At 43.7% G+C, this 21,821-nt stretch overlaps 1 protein-coding gene across 1 annotated transcript in view; it reads right to left on the bottom strand.

The window, feature by feature from the left end:
• The window catches only part of CACNA2D3 (calcium voltage-gated channel auxiliary subunit alpha2delta 3), an 868,261-nt gene that overhangs the window by 555,841 nt on the left and 290,599 nt on the right, over nucleotides 1-21,821 (bottom strand). The window contains exon 5 of the mRNA XM_063428162.1: nucleotides 18,308-18,470. Within this exon, the coding sequence (XP_063284232.1) occupies nucleotides 18,308-18,470 (163 nt within the window). The remainder of the gene's footprint in view (nucleotides 1-18,307; nucleotides 18,471-21,821) is intronic.

Raw genomic sequence — 21,821 nt, forward strand, 5'->3', positions numbered from 1 at the left:
GCACCCCGGTCATACAAATAGTCGTTAACGGCTTTTTCTTGTTGGAGCAGGCGGTCGAACATTAGGAGTGTTGAATTCCAATGTGTCGGGCTGTCGCAAATCAAGGGCCTCACTGGCATGTTGTTTCGCCGCTGGATATCTGAAAAGTGCGCCATGGCCGTGTAGGAACGCCTGAAATGGCCACACACCTCCCTGGCCTGCTTCCGGACGTCCTGTAAGCCTGGGTACTTATGCACAAAGCATTGTACGATCAGATTAAACACATGTGCCATGCATGGCACATGTGTCAACTTGCCCAAATTAAATGCCGCCAACAAATTTCTTCCATTGTCACAAACCTTTTTGCCGATCTCCAGTTGGTGCGGAGTCAGCCACGTATCCACCTGTGCGTTCAGGGTGGACAGGAGTGCTGGTCCGGTGTGACTCTCTGCTTTCAGGCAAGTGAACCCCATGACGGCGTGACACTGCCATATCCGGGATGTGGAACAGTACCTGGGGAGCTGGGGGGGTGCCGTTGATGTGGAGCAAGACGCAGCAGCAGAAGAGGACTCAGCCGAGGAGGTTATGGAAGAGGATGGAGTAGGAGGAGTAGAGGAGGTGGCAGCAGGCCTGCCTGCAAGTCGTGGCGGTGTCACCAACTCCTCTGCAGAGCCACGCATTCCATGCTTGCCAGCCGTCAGCAGGTTTACCCAATGCGCAGTGTAGGCGATATACCTGCCCTGACCATGCTTTGCAGACCAGGTATCAGTGGTCAGATGGACCCTTGCCCCAACACTGTGTGCCAGACATGCCATTACTTCCTTTTGCACAATCAAGTACAGGTTGGGGATTGCCTTTTGTGCAAAGAAATTTCAGCCGGGTACCTTCCACTGCGGTGTCCCAATAGCTACAAAATTTTGGAACGCATCAGACTCCACCAGCTTTATGGTAAAAGCTGGCAGGCTAAGAGTTCAGACAAGCCAGCTGTCAGATGCCGGGCAAGGGGGTGACTTGGTGACATTGGCTTCTTATGCTCAAACATGTCCTTGACAGACACCTGACTGTGGGCAGATGAGCAGGAACTGCGCAAGGTGAGAGACGGAGTGGCGGATGGTTTAGAGGGGGCAAGGAGGACTGCAGTGGTTGACGTGGCTGAAGATGCTGGACCAGGAGGAGGATTGCGGCTTTGAGTTTGTGTGCTGCTTGTACTCATGTATTGATCCCATAGGTGTTTGTGATGTGCGATCATGTGCCTTCGCACAGCAGTTGTACCTAGGTGGGTGTTGGACTTCCCACGACTCAGTTTCTTTTGGCACAGGTTGCAAATGGCATCGCTGTTGTCAGAGGCAGACACACAAAAAAAATGCCACACTGCTGAGCTCTGCAATGACGGCATTCTGGTGGTGACATCAGCATGCGTTGATTGGCGTGCTGTCTGGCTGACCCTGGGTGCCGATGCATGCTGTCTGACTGTGCCACTAGCTCCTTGCGATGACCTCCCCCTACTTCCAACTCATCTCCTCCTCCTCTCTGTCTCCCCATCTGAACTTTTCCCCTGTTCTTCTTCTCTTCTAGCGGGCACCCACGTGACATCCACGGACGCATCGTCATCATCAACTGCTTCACTTGTATCTGACAACTCAGCAAAGGAAGCAGCAGTGGGTTCATCATCATCACACCGTACGTCCATGTGTGTAATGCTGCCTGACTGAGACATATCCCTGTTATCTACATCCTCTGGCAATAATGGTTGCGCATCACTCATTTCTTCCAACTGATGTGTAAATAACTCCTCTGACAGATCAAGTGAAGCGGCTGTGGTGCTAGTGTTGGTGGTGATGGCAGGTGGGCGAGTGGTAACTTGAGAGGTGCCCGAAGCTAAGCTGGAGGAGGATGGTGCGTCAAGGTTCCGAGTGGAAGCTGTAGAAGATTGGGTGTCCTGTGTTAGCCAGTCAACTATGTCCTCAGAACTTTTCGAGTTCAGGGTACGTGGCCTCTGAACACTGGGCATTATTCTAGGGCCAAAGGGAATCACAGCACCACGACCACGACGGCCCCTGCGGGGTGGCCTGCCTCTGCATGTAATTTTTTTACGATTAGTGGTACTATGCGTGCAAGCTACTGTGACAACAGATATGAGTGGCACTGTGCACTGGCAGAAGTTGGCAGAGTAGACGCTGAAGGCCTGACACACAGACTTGCAGACAACTAACTGCTATTCAATCTATTACAGTCAAAATTGTTCTTTTTTTTTTTTTTTTAAATGTACACTACTGTTACACCAGATATGAATTGCACTGGTGTGACACTGTGCCCTGGCAGGCCCTGAAAAGCACACGTGTGAAGGAAACTGACTGCTATTATTTCACAGTCAAATTTCTAGTTTTTTTTTTTTTTTTAATGTACACTACTGTTACACCAGATATGAGTTTCACTGGTGTGACACTGTGCCCTGGCAGGCCCTGAAACGCACACGTGTGAAGGAAACTGACTGCTATTATTTCACAGTCAAATTTATAGGTTTTTTTGTTTTTTTTAAATGTACACTACTGTTACACCAGATATGAGTTGCACTGGTGTGACACTGTGCCTTGGCAGGCCCTGAAATGCACACGTGTGAAGGAAACTGACTGCTATTATATTACAGTCAAAAAAGTTTAGTTTTGTTTAAATGCAAGCTATTGGGACACCAGATATGAGTGGTGGCACTGGGCAAGTGGGCACAGTATACGCTGTGAGCCTGACACACACGCTAGCAGGCAGGCAACTGCAATTAGATTACACAGGAAAAAAAAAAAGCAGACTGATGTTCTAGCCCTAAAAAGGGCTTTTTGGGGTGCTGTCCTTAAAGCAGAGATCAGATGAGTCCTTCAGGACTGTAGTGGACACTGAATACACTAGCCTAGCTATTGATTTCCCTATTAAATCAGCAGCATCTACCATAGGCGTGCGCACGGGGTGTGCCGGGTGTGCCTGGGCACACCCTAATCACACCTCCGTGCTGCACTACCTCTGGGCAGACTGACATGTCGGGTCCTCGGTCTATGACCGAGGACCCGACACAGGAGGGGGCTCTAACCCCTGCCACTACCCCTCTAACCCCTGTCCCTAACCCCTGTCACTACCCCCCAACCCCTGTCCCTAACCCCTGCCACTACCCCCCAACCCCTGTCACTACCCCTCTAACCCCCTAACCCCTGTCACTACCCCCTTAACCCCTGTCACTACCCCTCTAGCCCCTGTCACTACCCCTCTAACCCCTGCCACTACCCCTCTAACCCCTGTCCCTAACCCCTGTCACTACCCCCCAACCCCTGTCCCTAACCCCTGTCCAGGGGCGTACCTAGAGCATATGGCACCCGGGGCGGGTCCTAGTTTTGGCACCCCCCCCCCCCCCCCCCGCACTTTAAAATGTACAAAACACCCACAATTTTTTTTAATGTATGTAGCATTGAGCAGTGCTTCCATGTTTCAATGTAAGCATGCTTTTGTATGGAGTAAGTGTGAGTGAATGAATGGGTGTGTTTGTATGTAGTGTTGGCATTTTAATGCAGGCATGCTTTTGTGTGTAGTGTTGGCGAGATGCAGTGGTGTGGTTATATATAATGGTGATGTTTTAATACAGAGGTGTGTTTGTATGTAGTGTTTGCACTGGAATGCAGGGATGTGTTTGTGTGTAGTGTTGGCAAGATGCTGAGATGTGGGATTGCCATATTTAAGGACACCAAATAAGGGAGCTATCTGCTAAACAGCACCCTAATTTGGTATCTTTACATATGGAATCTCACATAAGGGCACCAATTTAGGGAATTCTCTACTAAATAGCTAAAAGATCTACATTTTAAAAGCCTTTTTCTTAATTTTAATATTTAGGTTGTTTAGTAGATAACTCACTTATTTGTTATCCTTATGTGGGATTGACATATTTAAGGACACCAAATTAGGGAGCTATCTACTAAACATATGCACAACCACAGATATACACACGCATTTAGTTATTAAGAGGTCCAACCAACCTCCCTACCTTACTCTGGGAGTGACAAGCGGTTGCTGCTGGGATCTCTGTGCTCTTCCTTCACAGCTCACTTGCACGACCAGTAGTGATGCCGATGCCAGGATGACGTCATACCCCGGCTGCCGGCTTACTGCAGGGCGTACACAAGCTCCTATATGGTCCATAAAAAATTTTAATCTCACTGCCTTCCAGTATATATCTGTCCTATCTGTCTGGGGGAATGTGACAACGTGGATGTATATGTAAGTGGGTGAGTATTACGATCAGGAGAAAGGTATATGGCAGGGTGGGACAGTGTGGTGGATACTATGTCAGTGTGTGCCATTGCACACAGTGGATTGAAGGAGGTGACTGCAGGTGAGGTGGTGAGTATATGGTGTTTTATGTCACGGGTGGGAACAATGGGATTGGGTGTTATATGGAAGAGAGGATATTATGTCAAGGCAGGGCCAGGGTGTATGGCAGGGTGTGTATTATGATACGGTGGAGGTATATAGCAGGGAGGGGATTATGGCAGTGTGGGTATTATATGACATGTTAAAGGGGTATATGCCAGGGTGGGAATTATGACCAGGTAGTGGGTTTATAGCAGGGAGGATATTATGACAAGGCAGGGGTGTATATGGCGGTGGTGTATATGGCAGAGAGGGCAGGGGTGTTGAAAGAGGGTGTGACAGAGTGACTGAGGGAGGGGGTGACAGGGAGACTGAGGGAGGGGGTGACAGGGTGACTGAGGGAGGGGGTGACTGGTGGCAGAGTGAGGGGGTAACAGAGTGACTGAGGGAGGGGGTGACTGGGTGACAGAGTGACTGAGGAAGGGGGTGACAGGGTGACTGAAGGAGGGGTTGACTGGTGACTGAAGGAGGGGTTGACTGGTGACTGAGGGAGGGGTTGACTGGTGACTGAGGGAGGGGGTGACTGGTGACTGAGGGAGGGGGTGACAGGGTGACTGAGGGAGGGGGTGACAGGGTGACTGAGGGAGGGGGTGACAGGGTGACTGAGGGAGGGGGTGACAGGGTGACTGAGGGAGGGGTTGACTGGTGACTGAGGAAGGGGGTGACTGGTGACTGAGGAAGGGGGTGACTGGTGACTGAGGAAGGGGGTGACTGGTGACTGAGGGAGGGGTTGACTGGTGACTGAGGGAGGGGTTGACTGGTGACTGAGGGAGGGGTTGACTGGTGACTGAGGGAGGGGTTGACTGGTGACTGAGGGAGGGGGTGACAGGGTGACTGAGGGAGGGGGTGACAGGGTGACTGAGGGAGGGGGTGACAGGGTGACTGGTGACAGGGTGACTGGTGACAGGGTGACTGAGGGGGGTGACAGGGTGACTGGTGACAGGGTGACTGAGGGGGGTGACAGGGTGACTGGTGACAAGGTGACTGAGGGGGGTGACAGGGTGAGGGGGTGACAGAGTGACTGAGGGAGGGGGTGACAGGGTGAGGGGGGGTGACAGGGTGACTGAGTGGGGGGGTGACTGGTGACTGAGGGAGGGGGTGACAGGGTGACTGAGGGGGTGATTGGTGACAGGGTGACTGAGGGGGGTGACAGGGTGACTGGTGACAGGGTGACTGGTGACAGGGTGACTGAGGGGGGTGACAGGGTGAGGGGGGGTGACAGGGTAACTGAGTGGGGGGGGTGACTGGTGACTGAGGGAGGGGGTGACTGGTGACTGAGGGAGGGGGTGACTGGTGATTGAGGAAGGGGGTGACTGGTGACTGAGGGAGGGGGTGACTGGTGACTGAGGGAGGGGGTGACTGGTGACTGAGGGAGGGGGTGACTGGTGACTGAGGGAGGGGGTGACTGGTGACTGAGGGAGGGGGTGACTGGGTGACTGAGGGAGGGGGTGACAGGGTGACTGAGGGGGGGTGACAGGGTGACTGAGGGGGGGTGACAGGGTGATTGAGGAGGGTGAGGGGGTGACAGGGTGAGGGGGGTGACAGGGTGACTGAGGGGGTGGTTGGTGACAGGGTGACTGAGGGGGGTGACAGGGTAACTGGGGGGGTGACTGATGACAGGGTGACTGAGGGGGGGGTGACAGGGTGACTGAGGGGGGTGACAGGGTGACTGAGGGGGGTGACAGGGTGACTGAGGGGGGTGACAGGGTGACTGAGGGGGGTGACAGGGTGACTGAGGGGGTGATTGGTGACAGGGTGACTGAGGGAGGGGGTGAGAGGGTGACTGAGGGGGTGATTGGTGACAGGGTGACTGAGGGAGGGGGTGACAGGGTGACTGAGGGAGGGGGTGAGAGGGTGACTGAGGGAGGGGGTGAGAGGGTGACTGAGGGAGGGGGTGACAGGGTGATTGAGGGGGTGAGAGGGTGACTGAGGGAGGGGGTGAGAGGGTGACTGAGGGAGGGGGTGAGAGGGTGACTGAGGGAGGGGGTGACAGGGTGATTGAGGGAGGGGGTGACAGGGTGACTGAGGGAGGGGGTGAGAGGGTGACTGAGGGAGGGGGTGAGAGGGTGACTGAGGGAGGGGGTGACAGGGTGATTGAGGGGGTGATTGAGGGGGTGACAGGGTGACTGAGGGAGGGGGTGAGAGGGTGACAGGGTGACTGAGGGAGGGGGTGACAGGGTGATTGAAGGAGGGGGTGACAGGGTGACTGAGGGAGGGGGTGAGAGGGTGACTGAGGGAGGGGGTGAGAGGGTGACTGAGGGAGGGGGTGACAGGGTGATTGAGGGGGTGATTGAGGGGGTGACAGGGTGACTGAGGGAGGGGGTGAGAGGGTGACAGGGTGACTGAGGGAGGGGGTGAGAGGGTGACTGAGGGAGGGGGTGAGAGGGTGACTGAGGGAGGGGGTGAGGGTGAATTTACAATAATGTTTCTTACCATGATTCAGGGGCTGTCTCTCTCTATCCCAGCCCAGGCAGTGCAGGAGGTGCAGGCAGAGTGGCCGCAGGGGAGAAACCTGGCAGAATACACGCTCTGCGCCCCCTGCTGGCACACTCCATAACAGCATCCCTGGTGCTCAGTGATGACTCAGAACACAGGCTGGGAATCCCCTCCCTGTGCTCTGACTCACTCACTGAGCGCCGGAGCCGCGAGGGAGAGGACGACCAGCAGGAGGGACAGAGTGTGGCACCCCCCTACTGGATGGCACCCGGGGCGGACCGCCCCCCCCGCCCCCCCCTTAGTACGCCACTGCCCCTGTCACTACCCCCCAAGCCCTGTCACTACCCCTCTAACCCCCTAACCCCTGTCACTACCCCCTTAACCCCTGTCACTACCCCTCTAACCCCCTAACCCATGTCACTACCCCCTTAACCCCTGTCACTACCCCTCTAACCCCTTTCACTACCCCTAACCCCTTTCACTACCCCTCTAACCCCTGTCACTACCCCCTAACCCCTGTCACTACCCCCTAACCCCTGTCACTACCCCCTAACCCCTGTCACTACCCCCCTAACCCCCATCACTACCCCCTCTAACCCCTGCCACTACCCCCTAACCCCTGTCACTACCCCCCCAACCCCTGTCACTACCCCTCTACCCCCCTAACCCCTGTCACTACCCCCCTAACCCCTGTCACTACCCCCCTAACCCCTGTCACTGCCCCCTAACTCCTGTCACTACCCCCCTAACTCCTGTCACTACCCCCCTAACTCCTGTCACTACCCCCTAACTCCTGTCACTACCCCCTAACTCCTGTCACTACCCCCTAACTCCTGTCACTACCCCCTAAACCCTGTCACTTTCCCTCTACCCCCCTAACCCATGTCACTGCCTCTCCACCCCCCAACCCCTGTCACTGCCCCTCTACCCCCCTAACTCCTGTCTCTAACCCCCCCAACCCCTGTCACTACCCCTCTACCCCAACCCCGTTCACTGCCCCTCTACCCCCTAACCCCTGTCACTACCCCAACCCCTGTCACTACCCCTCTACCCCCTAACCCCTGTCACTGCCCCTCCAACCCCCTTAACCACTGTTACTGCCCATCCACTCCCCCACCCCCTGTCACTGCCCCTCTACCCCAACCCCTGTCATTACCCCTCTATCCCCAACCCCTGTCATTACCCCTCTATCCCCCTAACCCGTCACTACCCCTTTACCACCCCTAACCCCTGTCACTACCCCCTAACCTCTGTCACTAACCGTCTACCCCCGCTACCTCCTGTCACTGCCCCTCCACCCCCCCACCTCCTGTCCCTCTACCCCCAACCCCTGTTGCTGCCCCTCCACCCTCCTAACCCCTGTCGCCCACACAGTGCACCCCTCACAATCATACACACTGTACCCCACACACACTGAATGCCTCACAATTACACAAACTGTACCCCTTACAATTACATACACTGTACCCCTCACAATCACACACACTGCACCCTTCACAATTACACCACACTGTACCCCTCGCAATCACACACACTGCACCCCTTACACGCTGCACCGCTCACAATCACACACACTGCACAGCTCAGCTCACAATCACACATACACTGCACCTACGTATACTTGTATTTGTGTGTGTGTATGTATATATATATATGTGTGTGTGTATATAAAAATACATATATACGCGGCGTGTGTGTTTGTGCTTTAGGGTGCACACCCTAATGCAACAGGCTGCGCACGCCTATGGCATCTACACTGTCCCTCCTCTCACTAAGAATGCAGCTTCCAGGGGGGCGGGGCCTGGCCAGCATGGCGGACGGACGTGCATGAAGTGAGCTCCCTGCATACAGCCTGCAAAGTAAGACCCACAGAGGGAATAATACCTTTGGAGGTTGCTCACTGAACACTTACCTGTTCCTGAACACCAGGGAGCTTACCCGATCAAGTTTGTAGCAGCCTATGACTACGCACTGTCCTGCGGCCTATCTGCTCTGGGGGTTCTGTGGCAGGGAGAAGCGGCCGATCTCCCAGTCTGGAGCTCTCATCGTGTCTGCACCTCATATCTACAGCCCCGTTCCCCCCCCCTCCCCCCTCTGGACCGGTGGGTGTTATCCCGGTTCCCACCAGGGAAAGGCCACTACTCACCCTGACAAAACGAGCCATCGTGTCACAACTAAGATGGCCGCCACTCCGACAGAGCAATCAAGCCCACACTGGGAAGCTAAGTTCCATGCAGCCTTTGATGCTCTCTCTGCAGCCTTCTGGAATCGGATTGAATCACGGCAGAGGGCTTTGCTACTTACCTCACCTAGGATGGAAGAGATCTCCAGAGGTGCCCCAGCATTGTGCTCTCCTTCGGAACAGAGAGCCAGGGGGGATGGCATGCCAACCAGCCGCCCATGACTGAACAGGACCGATCCCAGAACCTCACAGGTTACTTATACTGAAGCTGGAGGGCTGGTGGGCGACCAGGCATCTTCTTCCACAGTGGACTGGGCTCGGGGAGCAAGGGTGCTGATGCGCCAACCTGCTGACCCTCGTGGTCTGAGCGATCCTCTGATGCACCCGGCAGGCGGTGGAAGCACTACTAAGCGGCACATGGATGCGAGTAGAGACGACCACTCTCTGAAGCATGTCAGAGGAATTGGCTAAAACATCTCTGCTGCTGAGAATCTAAAATGCCCTTGTTATGAGGTGTAGTCAGTTGTCTAGCATTTAACAGCACTCACTAAGAGGTTATTTAGTCTACTTATTTCTAGTTTTGATATTCTGATTCCCACATGTTGATCTATAACTGGTGGTGTTAATCCCCTTACCCCTCTTCAGTACAAGCATGTGTATTCAAACGTACGAACACTCTCAACATGTCTGACGATTTCCCTATACCATGCTTTTCACTTATATCAAGACAAGTTTACCTAGCATGATTGTTTTATATTTTAAAAATGTGCAGTTCCTCTTGACATTTTGTTTCATAACTCTAAGTCTGTATTCCAACGTTTTGCATTGCACCATATGTCATTGTCACTACGTGTATGTTCACTGCACTTAAAAAAAAAAGAATGCAGCTTCTGAATGAATCTAAAATTGATGCTGTCCAGGAGGTGGGAGGGTCTGGGAGGGAGGGACTGCTGCTGATTGGCTGGAATGTGTCTGCTGACTGTGAGGTACAGGGTCAAAGTTTACTCAATGATGACGAATAGGGGGCGGACCGAACATCGCATATGTTCGCCCGCCGTGGCGAACACGAACAAGCTATGTTTGCCAGGAACTATTCGCCAGCGAACTATTCGGGACATCTCTATGGCTTTGTTTTTTTATTCTATTTTAACATACCTGTTTTTCAAAGCTTTCAAAACTCTTCTATTTTTACTAAATAAATAATAAATAAATATTTTTTTCCCTTCTTGTAATAATATAAGCCCTGTGTGATATCACCAACATCTTTTGTGGTTGTTTTATCAACCAGGAATTGCCACCAATTGACCAGAGAATTACAAATATTAGGTCAAAATAACTGAATTGAAACAACATTTTTTCAAACTTGGTCTGTTGACATTCTGTCATCAAACTAATACGGTAACCTTTCTTACTACAGGGGATATTGAGCCAAACATTTGCAACTCCTTTGTCAATTTTCTACAATTTCCAGTTAAGTGAACAATGCTGTATTTTTTTGATTGTTGTTGTATGTTTTTTTTTTGTTTTTTTATTATTGGTCTTTTACTGAACAGTCTCATTTTTTCTTATGAAGATAATGCATGTATCGTGATTACAAACATGCCCCGGATCTGCGATTTCTTAGTATTGTATGACTTGCAAGCAATTCATTTATCCACTGAACGTAAATAACATTGAACCTTAACCCCTTAAGGACACATGACATGTCTGACACGTCATGATTCCCTTTTATTCCAGAAGTTTGGTCCTTAAGGGGTTAAGAAACTATTCAGCATGAAAGGTACTGTGGAATTTAAAGTTTCACATAAGAACCAGATCTAAAAGCAGTAATTCAATCAATGTCAAATTTCTGGATTTAAAAAAAATATTTTTAATTAAATAAAAAAATTGTGGTGTTCTCATTTTCTCCTGTGACAAGTTATTATTTAATAGAAATACCGGATGCACTGTTGATTTAAACACAAAGGTCATTCTGCCGACATGAATTTACAATGGCTTATCTGCTTCTTCAGCAAAAAGAAGAATCTTATCATGTTTCTTGAATAATGATCATACAAGATGGACTTCTTTATCTCTGGAAACTCATTTTATACTCTGCAATATGAACACCAATCTGAGATTGTAATGACAATGCCTAGTGCTCATTTTTTGGGGAGAGGTTAAAGGAACACTACAGTGTCAGGAATAAACATGTAGTGTTGGGATGCAGCATTAGGCAATGCTCTCCTTCTCTACGGGGATTTAAGGTGATTTTACTTACCTTTTCTCCCATGCCGCACCGGACTTTCTGTGGATGGTCCTGCCTTCGTAGCCAAGATCATCAGTTTTGATGATTGAAGAGAATACAATGAATTTCTATATGAAAAGCCTTGGGAAGATACTGTGCATGCACGGAAAAACATCACACTGCTCCAATCAGCATCTCCTCAAAGAGATGCATTAAATCAATGCCGAGTGTAGAGACGCTGAATGTCGCAACACTGACACAGGAAGCATCTCTTGTGGCTGTCTGAGTGACTGCCAATAGAGGTGGAACTAGGCTGTAATATAAACACTGCCTTTTCTTTGAATAGGCAGTGTGTATAGTGTTAATAGAAGCCTGCAGAAGCATGCTATATGCTACATTAAGCTGTAGTGGTTCTGGGAGACTTTAGTGTCCCTTTAAGTTAGATTTAACCTTTTCACTACTAGACCTAAATTAATATGATACACTTTCTCTAATCTACAATAATGTGGTTTGTTTTTGTACAGTGCACTGTCAATTTTACAGATACTATTTGCAGGAACAAAAACCAGGAGAATGGAAATTTAAGCAATAAGAAATTTACACAGTTTTCAACCAAATACATTTTTTTGCTTGGTTAGTAATGATTGTATTACTCAAAATGCCTTAAAGGGACACTCCACTTCCCCACTTCCCAAGTTTTATTTGGTTTAGTAGATATACCCCCAAATAATACATGCATTCACTTAATTGAGCATTTTTAATTAAGGATATATTTAAAAACAGCTTGCAAAAATTGCAGATTTCTTGTCTGAAGCTTTTGCAAGCCCTTCTCTTCTAACCCCGTTCAAGCTTTCTATGCTGTCCAATCACAGGCTTCCCAATGCAGGTCAATGAGAAGAGAAGTCTTTGCAAGGCAGATAATCTGGGCAATTGCTGCCTCTTGAGTTTAGTTCCACTGAGCTAAATGGCAAGGAAGTATCAGGACCGGTTGTCTGATAAGTGAAAGGAGGGGCATGTAAAAGGGTACATTTATGAAAAACACATTTTGTAAAAATTAAAAGAGAATAGACTCCACACATAAAGCACTTTAGAAATTGGTGCTTTAGGAGTCTCGAGTGGTCATTTTTGCACTCTTTTGGTTCATCTGATTAATTTCTCAAAACAGTTTGTGGCACCAAAACTCTGCAGAACTGAACCAACATATAGCCGTAATTTGGTAATTAAAATTTTTATTTTTTGTTCAGAAAAAAAATTATTCGATCAAAGCAAATTTTGTGCACAAGTCTAGTTTAGATGTGTAGTGCTGCATCTTTGAAACACATGTGAAGTCAGACCGTTGGACTGCAGAAGCACAATTTAGAGATATTGACTCAAACTGTTATAGCCAAGATGTCTACCCATATCCTGACATCAGCTAGGTGCGGAATCTGAATAGATTGGAAATTTGCCAATGCATTCACATACCTTCACATCTGTAATCAATAGAATTAACCAGATGTCATGTAAAGAACGGCCTGAAGCATCCTTAAATCATGCTTCCAGTAAGTTTAAAAAGGCCTGGCGCATTTGGGAATATACCAAAACCACTGCTGATACAGGACAAGTGTTAGACAAAATAAAATATACTCTTGGCCTTTTAAACTCCAGAAATGTGTACAGTAAATCCCTGCTATTTTTTGGTATGAGTTGGAAACTATTTAATATGTTAAAAGAACAAAAGAAAGCGTTTTGGATATGTTTTTTGTTTTGTAATTATTCTGCACATATACAAATTAGAAATAAAAAAATATTGTTTTCTGTAATATCACGTATATAAAGTGCTGACTTAATAGATTTATTTTTATTTTTATTGAAAAAAATAGATCATAATTTAAACATTATTTTATTTACTGGCAGAGTAGTTTTCTCTAAATAATTAAAAACTTTGAAACATGTAAAATGAACTAACCTTTGTTATCCAAATTAGACCAAAATGTACTGTAGCCACAATATAACATAGCAAAACTGATAAAATAGCAATAATACACACGCACATCACCTAAAATATCTCTTTAGAGGTAACTTAAAGAGACAGAAACTGCAATATCCATTTGACACTTATTGGCATTGTCAATGCATTTATAACTGGAAAACTTGTGATGTAACTCAAAAGTGCCCATTTTAACCTTCAATATCAGCTTGACATTGAAAAGGTAATGTGCATTTCACAAGTAAGGCCTAATAAATAGCAATAATGTTTTTTCTCCTCATCAATATCGAAAGTAAAATAATGCATGGAATTTGGAATGTGATCGCTTTGAAAATGGTAGTATGATACTGGTCAAAAGTCATAAAATGTTTACCGCCGCTGGAAATTAAACGGACATTATAAGCACCTAAACAACTTTAGCTTAAAGGATCACTATAGTGTCAGGAAAACAAACTTGTTTTCCTGACACTATATCATCCTTAGGACCCCCCTTTACTTACCTTTATCCAGCGCCGGGCTCCCTCGGTGCTGGTGACCTCTCCTCCCCCGCCAACATCAGCTCCCAAGTAGAGCGGAATGCACATGCGCAGCAAGAGCCACGTGAGCATTCAAACAGTCCATAGGAAAGTATTTCTCAATGCTTTCCTATGGACGTTCTGCACGCTGGATGCGAATTTCTAGCGGTCCTCTAGCGGCTTTCAGGAAGACAGCCTCTAGAGGTTGGATTAACCCTGCAATGTAAACTACATGTGAAGGGTTAAAACCTGAGGGACCTGGCACCCAGGCCATTTCATTGAGCTGAAGTGGTCTGGGTGACTATAGTGTCCCTTTAAAAGCATATTGATCATGCCCCTGCTTTCTAACTGTTCAATTCTCTGCCACTTTGGAGCTATATTGCATTGTTAATGCAGCCCTAGTCGCCTACCCTGTCTACACAGCCTTCCTAAACGTGTCATATAAATAAATCTAACATGTAACTGACTTTATTGCACAGTGTTTATAATTTAGAATCTCCTCTCTCTCCCTCTGTCGATTGCCTGCTAAATCTGTGTGTGACAATTAACAGAGAAGGCAATAAGATCTTCTAAAGTAAACACACTAAGTTGTCAGATCTGATTGAGAATGAAACCATTTTTTCATTGATGCTTTGTAAGTCACAGCCATGGGAGTTGTGCTAGGTCTGTGTAAACAGAAACAGAAGTGATTTAACTCCTAAATGGCAGAGGGTTGAGCAGTGAGATTGCGATCTATATACTAAAACTTCTTCATTAAGCTTAAGTTGTTGTGGTGCTTAGAGTATCCCTTTAATGTACCCCATTGCTAACTTTCTTGTATGGATTCCTTTTTCAAACATTCTTCCCATACATAACGTTTGACATATCACATACATTCTGAAAATGAATATTCTAGACATAGCACATAAATTAACTTATTTTCCCCATGATTTACAATAAAATTGAACCAGACAGTATGCTTTGCAGATTTTTTTAAAGTTTTGACATATCTTAATTCCTCGTTTCACAAATATTTGCAAGCTGAGACTGAAAAGGTAAATCTCTGTAGAAGTCAAAGTTACACTGATGGCAAACCAGCAATATATACACAATTTCAATAGTACAAAGGAAATAAACTTGCAAAAAATGTATCTATTTATTCTAGATTTTTCACTAAGTGCATTTTGCCAGGTCATTTTAGTAGTGGTTAGTGGTTTAGTAGTAGCTACCTATTCTAAGTAAGCAGGCTGTTCCATTCCAATATAATTTAGGGACAAGACAGTGAGGATAGCATGACACATAATTTGTCTTTAAAGGGTTAAATAAATAATAGAAACAAAACAATGAAAGAAATCTTTCGAGAAAATGAAGGAAATATATTTGGTATTTAATTTGAACTGAAATAAATGTTTTACTTCATCCAGTCATACTTTAACCACTTTATTATAATTAGTTTTTGTAGTCATAGGTGTCTCTAACACAAGCAGGATAAATAACTTCTGCACAATCCAGCTAATTTAAAATAGTTTTATTTACATTAACAACAGCATGTTTAGTCCTCCAGTTATAAAAGCTGTGAACATTTACGGAAATCATATTACATGAACTCCGAACCTAAGACCTCCCAGACACACACTTGTATGCATGGTGTTAATTAGTAACAAAGCGTTTTATATTGTTTATAAAGTTAAATGACTCCCAGAGCTTGTATAATGATATACGTTGAGTACTGATCTCATATGTGTCGACTAATGTATATACAGACTTAAAGGCTACTGCTAAATAGATTCCTAAAATTCTAAAATCTGCAAATGACTGGGAGGGGTGGGGGGACCAGGGCAAACTACTGCAAGCTTAGAAACCAACTATGGATACATTAGGCAAAAGTGCACCATTCCCTGGTGTGGCAAATCTTGATATCTGATGCGACATGAACATGGTAGAATCAGTTAGCTTAACACAACATGAATTAGTAGATCCACCCTGGCTTGGCAGGTAGTGTTGTAATTGTGTATTATTTTGATGGCAATCTTAATGCCAACTGAGCATTTTTAAAAGCAGGAGTCTACCTTGTTGCTGACCATGTGCATCTCTTGATGGCCACATTATACTTCCAGCAGGATTACTTGTCACAAAGCATGTGATAAGTAATCAAGGTGGTTCTGTGAACATGACAATGAGTTCAGTGTACTCTAATTCAGTAATGTATAAACAGAGGGATGGGGTGAGTTCACCCATGGTGACAGATGGAAGAGGGGTGACGTTACTAAAATGGTAGAAAGGGAAGCACTCTCCTTCTTCCATGTTACTCTTAGAATAGAGAACAGGTCCAAGACTGAGGGTCATCATTGTCCATTGCTCAGTTTGTTAGGCTCCAAGCAGCAGTGTGAGTGAAGGAAGGGGACAGGGAAACTGCAGTTAACCAACATGTTCCCAATCTCACATGCCTTTTCACAGTTTTGCTTAGAATGCAATACATCTGTGCAAAACATATATTTACTAGGTTTGTCCTTTTCTATAGGAAGTTGTACTTTTTGGCATTTGACAGACCACAACAAGTAGCAACTAGAAAGACAGTACATGAACAGTACATGAACAGTACATGAATAAGGCCTGCACAACTTTCTCTGTTCTTCAGCTGGGAACCAGAGCCAGAAGCATTCACAGTGGAGAGTTTTCTAAGAGTCTGGTTCCAAGGTTGGAATTACATATTTCCAATTATATAAAATATTACTTCATATCAAGACACATATATACCCTAGTGTTGATAGTACATTTCTGGACAGCTCAGCCGTGGTTCCTTCAACTTCTAGTGATGGCAATAAATGTCTAAAGAATGATAAAATATTTCCAATCCCTATGAGGCTATTATTGTAACCTCATACAACACAATCTCTTAGATCTCCTATTTTAGACCTTGAAATGTTGAAGGAGTTTCACACACAACTTTGTCTCTTTTCCAAAAAGCATGGACAACAAATATCTTATTAGAAGGATTGGTGCCTGGAAAGGAAGGAGGTTTATCTCGCATCATCTCTTTTTAATGGTCCTTCTCTTTGATCAAGAAAAACTTTCAGGACCATCAATCTTTATAGATCAGCTGGTAAACTTCCTGCTGTTTGTTGAGAGGAGTTATAATTTCCACACCTCCAGAACCAAAGCATGAATTTCCTCAATCTGTGGCCATTAAATTAGGTTTTATCACTTTGGCAGATTTTGAGTAAATTGGACTCATCTCATGCAAAAGGGTATCATATTTCAGAGCTCTAGATTGTGGCACACATCCACTCTATGAAGATTTAAATTTAGTACAACCAGATGTACAAAAAGTTATATCCAGCCTTCCCAAATAGAAGTAAATTGTGTTTGGTGTTATATCTCACCCAATATAACAATAGAACTAAAGATTTTACACATTTCCTGTTTCATCAGCCACTTTAGTATGATACGTAAAATGTATATTAGAAAGTGCAAGAGTAAATATTTCCATATATGGAACTAAATCTACTAGTAAAGCCATGGCATCCAAAGATTTTGCTTTTAAATGTTGTTTAGAACAGTAGTTCCCAGCCATTTTTGGACCAGGGCAAGTTTCACCGACACAACAATTTCCATGGTATACATACTTTTTTTCTTTTTAATTTCATCATCAACTTACAAATCTTACACATTTACCTGAAGCCTTACTAGAGAGAACTGTATACTTCTAGCCCATGGCACACTGGTTGAACATTAAGAAAATCCACCTTTAGTTTAAATATATACATGTAAGAACATTTGTCTTTTTTGGTTATAAAAAAAAAAAAGCTTTAAACTTGCATAATGTGAACCTCTGTGTCTTGTAATAAAGTTCCAGAATTGTATTAAGTTATAATGCAAAGTATTTATTCTTGCCAGTATTGGTTTAATTTCTCTCTGTTGGTTTTCCCTCTCTTTAATTTTCAGTATGAAGTTTGGGATATGCTTTGTTTCTTCTGCAGTGGAATATATATAAGAGTATACAATCTAAGTCGAAAGTTTGATATATTTTATGTTCCTGTTCTGAAACATTCATCTCTTTAAAGATTAGGGATACTTAATTTGCAAACATAGAGAACACTGGAATGTTGGCACTTTTATCTATCGCCTATGCTTAGAGATGACTGGTGGGAATGAGTCACGTCACTGCACACATGCATTCCCTATTAATATAGGTTATATCATATTATACTGTATGATATATATTGTACTATTCTTTCTGTCTGCTACTATTGGGAATAAAATAAAGAGACGATAAACAAATATGAGCCTTCATGCCTTTAATAATCTCATGACTATCTTTCAAGATTTTGTAAAATAATGGAATTTTATTCCAATGTACAGATAAAACATAGATCACCCATTACAGTTAACCAACATGTTTCCATTGCTTAATTTAAGCATTGTAATTCAGTTTGGAAAATCCAAAAGAGAAGTTAAAAATGTAGGCTAAATAATATTAGAATATTGGAAAATGTCTTACAATTGCCAATACCTACTCGGTCTCCCCCAAAAATATGTTTAGCAAATAAACCCCATTAAAATAATTTTGCAATCTGTTACCATCTGTTATAAATAAAATGTGTACAGACCTTTGTTGTAGACATTCGTTGGCACTTGGACATCGCTCAGAGTGATATTGACTGGCAAATGATTGAAATGGTCATTTGGTAATAATAAAAACTCCTTCCCAAGGTCGACATAATTTCCTTCTTCATCTTTCTCATTAATTAAAACAGCATTGAAGTATTCATACTAAAAGAAAAGAATAGTTAAATTAATAAGGCGATGAAATAAAATCATAAAATGAAAATATATATAAAAAAATTTAAACACAAAATATTAGATACTATTATATAGTAATACATTAAAATACTAAAACACATCTTGAATAACGCTCACCAAATACAAGGTAAAGTTTTAATCTTGGAAAATATATGTTATATTTGAATGGAAATACGAAATAGTTTCAGTTTTTTTTTCATTAAAGAGATATTCCTAACACCATAACAACTACCATCTTATTTTTGCTACAGTCCTTTTAGGCAATAGATGCAGTCACTCCATTGATTGGCAAACTGTTTTCATGCAACGTTCGTTAAAAAAAAGTGGGTTTACGGATACTAAAAGTCCCCCCATCCCTGCCCCAAGCCTGAGAAATTTCCTAATTGTTCTCACTTTAGTGAACAACCCTGAGTGTGTTTGTACTACAGTTAAATTAATTTGGCTTTTTTGGAATGGAATGTAAACGTTTTTAACCAATAAATTGACACATGGAAACCATGCCAATTCACAGTCACCTAAAGAGTAATAGAAACTGACTATGTAGAAAGTATTATATAGCCCGTCTATGTTGTATAAAACACTTGCGCAGATAGTCAGGAAGTGATATGATGTTTCCAGATGAGGAAGTAAATGTGTTTTTCCAAATTGCTACAAAATTGTTCAACAAAAATTGGAAGAACTGCTCCCGTAGCTATTCTAACTTCATAACCATTACAATAGGTCGTAGACGTTATGGTGCTTGTAATATTCCTATGATTTAACATAGAAAAATATATTTTAAATATTAAATATAAATATATAAATTGGAAGGAGAACCTCTAAGATCAGCCTAAATAATAATATAAGTAATGGCGTAAGTAATGTCCATTCCACTGTCCTTTCTCGCCTTCACTACTGTAATCCGCTTCTCAGGAAAGCCCTCCATCTACATTTTCCAGCTATAACAAGGCTATCAGCTAAGCATAATTTATATTTTAGGATCGCTTTTCCTTTAAGCCTCCCAGTATTTTAGTTGTTATATATATATATATTAAAAAAAAACACACACACAGATTTGCTATAGAGGACATTCCGCCCTCAAGGATTCTGAAGTCATTTATATACTTTCCCTGGGAATACGATAAGCCAGAGTGGTTTTGACAAATATATTGATTCTTTTTGACCTAGTTGGGAAAAAAAATAGATAGCAATAGAATCTAAAACAGCTTTACAAATTCTTATCTACATATAGGAGCTGAACACATATTGGGTAAGTTGTGCTAATTATAACAGATAAGCCTAAAGAGAACAATAATGCGTTCTAGAACAGATCTGTAGCGTTTAATTTAAGCATCCCATCTTATTATTATAATGGTAGAGAGAAAAAAAATCAAAGGGAGACAAATGCTACACAGTAAGCTTCTAAATTTCAGTATCTAGAGAAATGGTACTATTAACCCATTTGATAAACAAAGTGACAAAGTTATGTATGAAATTAGATTGGATTTATTCAGGAAACAGTCTACAGTGGTGACCTCGTAACCAGCTTGAAAAATTGAGTCCAAGATACTGACGACAGAAATATTCTAACTTCAAAAATAAATTTTACTTTACTTCGCAACATAATACTCTGTAAGTAATAGCCCTCTGACAGAGGCATTTTACTATACTCCAAATTTTCAGGAATTATGTCCAAATGGAAAAACTGAGGTGCAAATAGACAATCTAGAACATTTTGTCAATTCCAGCCTTAGTCACAACTATTTTTGCCTCTTTTTTTTTTCATATTTAGATTTGGTTTTAATACATGCTGTAGTAAAAAGTGAGCCATTTCCTTTCTTGCTTGTTTTTTGAATTTTATGAGGTATTTTCATATATCTGCCTGTGATTTATATCTTGTAGTAAATACTAGACTTTTGCATTCATTTTTAGTCGAATTACAATTTGTCTGAATGCTATCATTCCAAAGTACCACACGGAAGTCTAAGAGAACAAATGACTTGCGTTTCAGAATGTTTGTTTAATTTGTGATTTGGAGTTCCACCTGTAGCGCCAAAAACAGAGATGAATGATGGGAACACAGATGATTGATGGTTAGGGTAACGTCACTAAATGTTGATTTTGTTCACAGATCAAGTGAAAAGTGACCAATAGGGGAAAAAAGGAGGAGCTTTTTTTTTAAAAAAATCTATATTAATATATTGCATATTTAATAAATATATACTATATAAATATAGATATTTGCTTCTCCTACTCCTTTTCCCCTATTGGTTAGTTTCTCTCATTTTCTCTGTGAATCAAATAGAGCATAAGTCTGCCTATAAGTGACAAATATATATAAGATAAATATATTTTATATATTTTGCAGTTTACGGTTTGGCCCATTTTTGCGAGCCAAATCACCACATGTACAATTCTCAAACTACCCAAACAAAAGTTTATTTTTGGAACAGGTGATTCGGTCTAATCACATTTTTAGCTATGTGCAAGTTTAGTAAATACCTTGAGTAGATTACTCTCAAGTTACATCCAATAGCAAACTCCTTGAAAATTACTTTGAAATCTAACTCATTTTTATTCATATATTATCGAGGATTATTTTGATGACTGTACATGTTGTCAGATGATTGTTACTGCTCAATTACTATGTATGTCAGCAACCATTTTTAGAAGTTTAAAATAAAGGTATTCTTACATGAAAAAAATATAGGATTAATGGATGTGTTTGGATGGCTAGGACTAATTGGTGTGGGTGGGTGGCTAGGCTAATTGATGTGGCTAGGTGGCAAGGACTATGGAAGGATGGGAGAGAATGGTAAGATGTCAATCTACTGAGCAGACTAGACAGGCCTAGACTAGAAATGAGAAAAAACATTTAAAAGGGATAGTATAAGTGCCAAGTATACAACGCTGTTGTAATAGCGCACACTGGATGTTCTCATGCAGAGGGTGTCTGTAGTGTCCCTTTAATATTCATGAGGCATAGAATACGGGGCACCACTTATGCCAGACTAAAGAGGGCATCACCAGGGCTCGTATCACCCTGTGTTGTGACTCATGGCACATACCAGACCATATGAGATCCATGGTACAAAATATATGTGCAAGTTGTGCCAAAATAAAAGGTCCAATAGAATAACAGATGTTTGAAGTATTCTTTACTTGTAAATCATCCAGGCTTCTGCTGGTGGCAGGTATATGTAAAAAAGTAGAAAGATAACCGGTAATGGTGCAGAGTATCTAGTACCAAGTGCAGAATAAACAACAATGAGGTCTATGATGTAGCACTCACATTTAATAGACCTATAAGACCAGCTCTGAGTATAGTAGCATGCAGCGATA

Source organism: Pelobates fuscus, chromosome 7 (assembly GCF_036172605.1).
Source record: "Pelobates fuscus isolate aPelFus1 chromosome 7, aPelFus1.pri, whole genome shotgun sequence".
NCBI classification, from domain to species: Eukaryota; Metazoa; Chordata; class Amphibia; order Anura; family Pelobatidae; genus Pelobates; species Pelobates fuscus.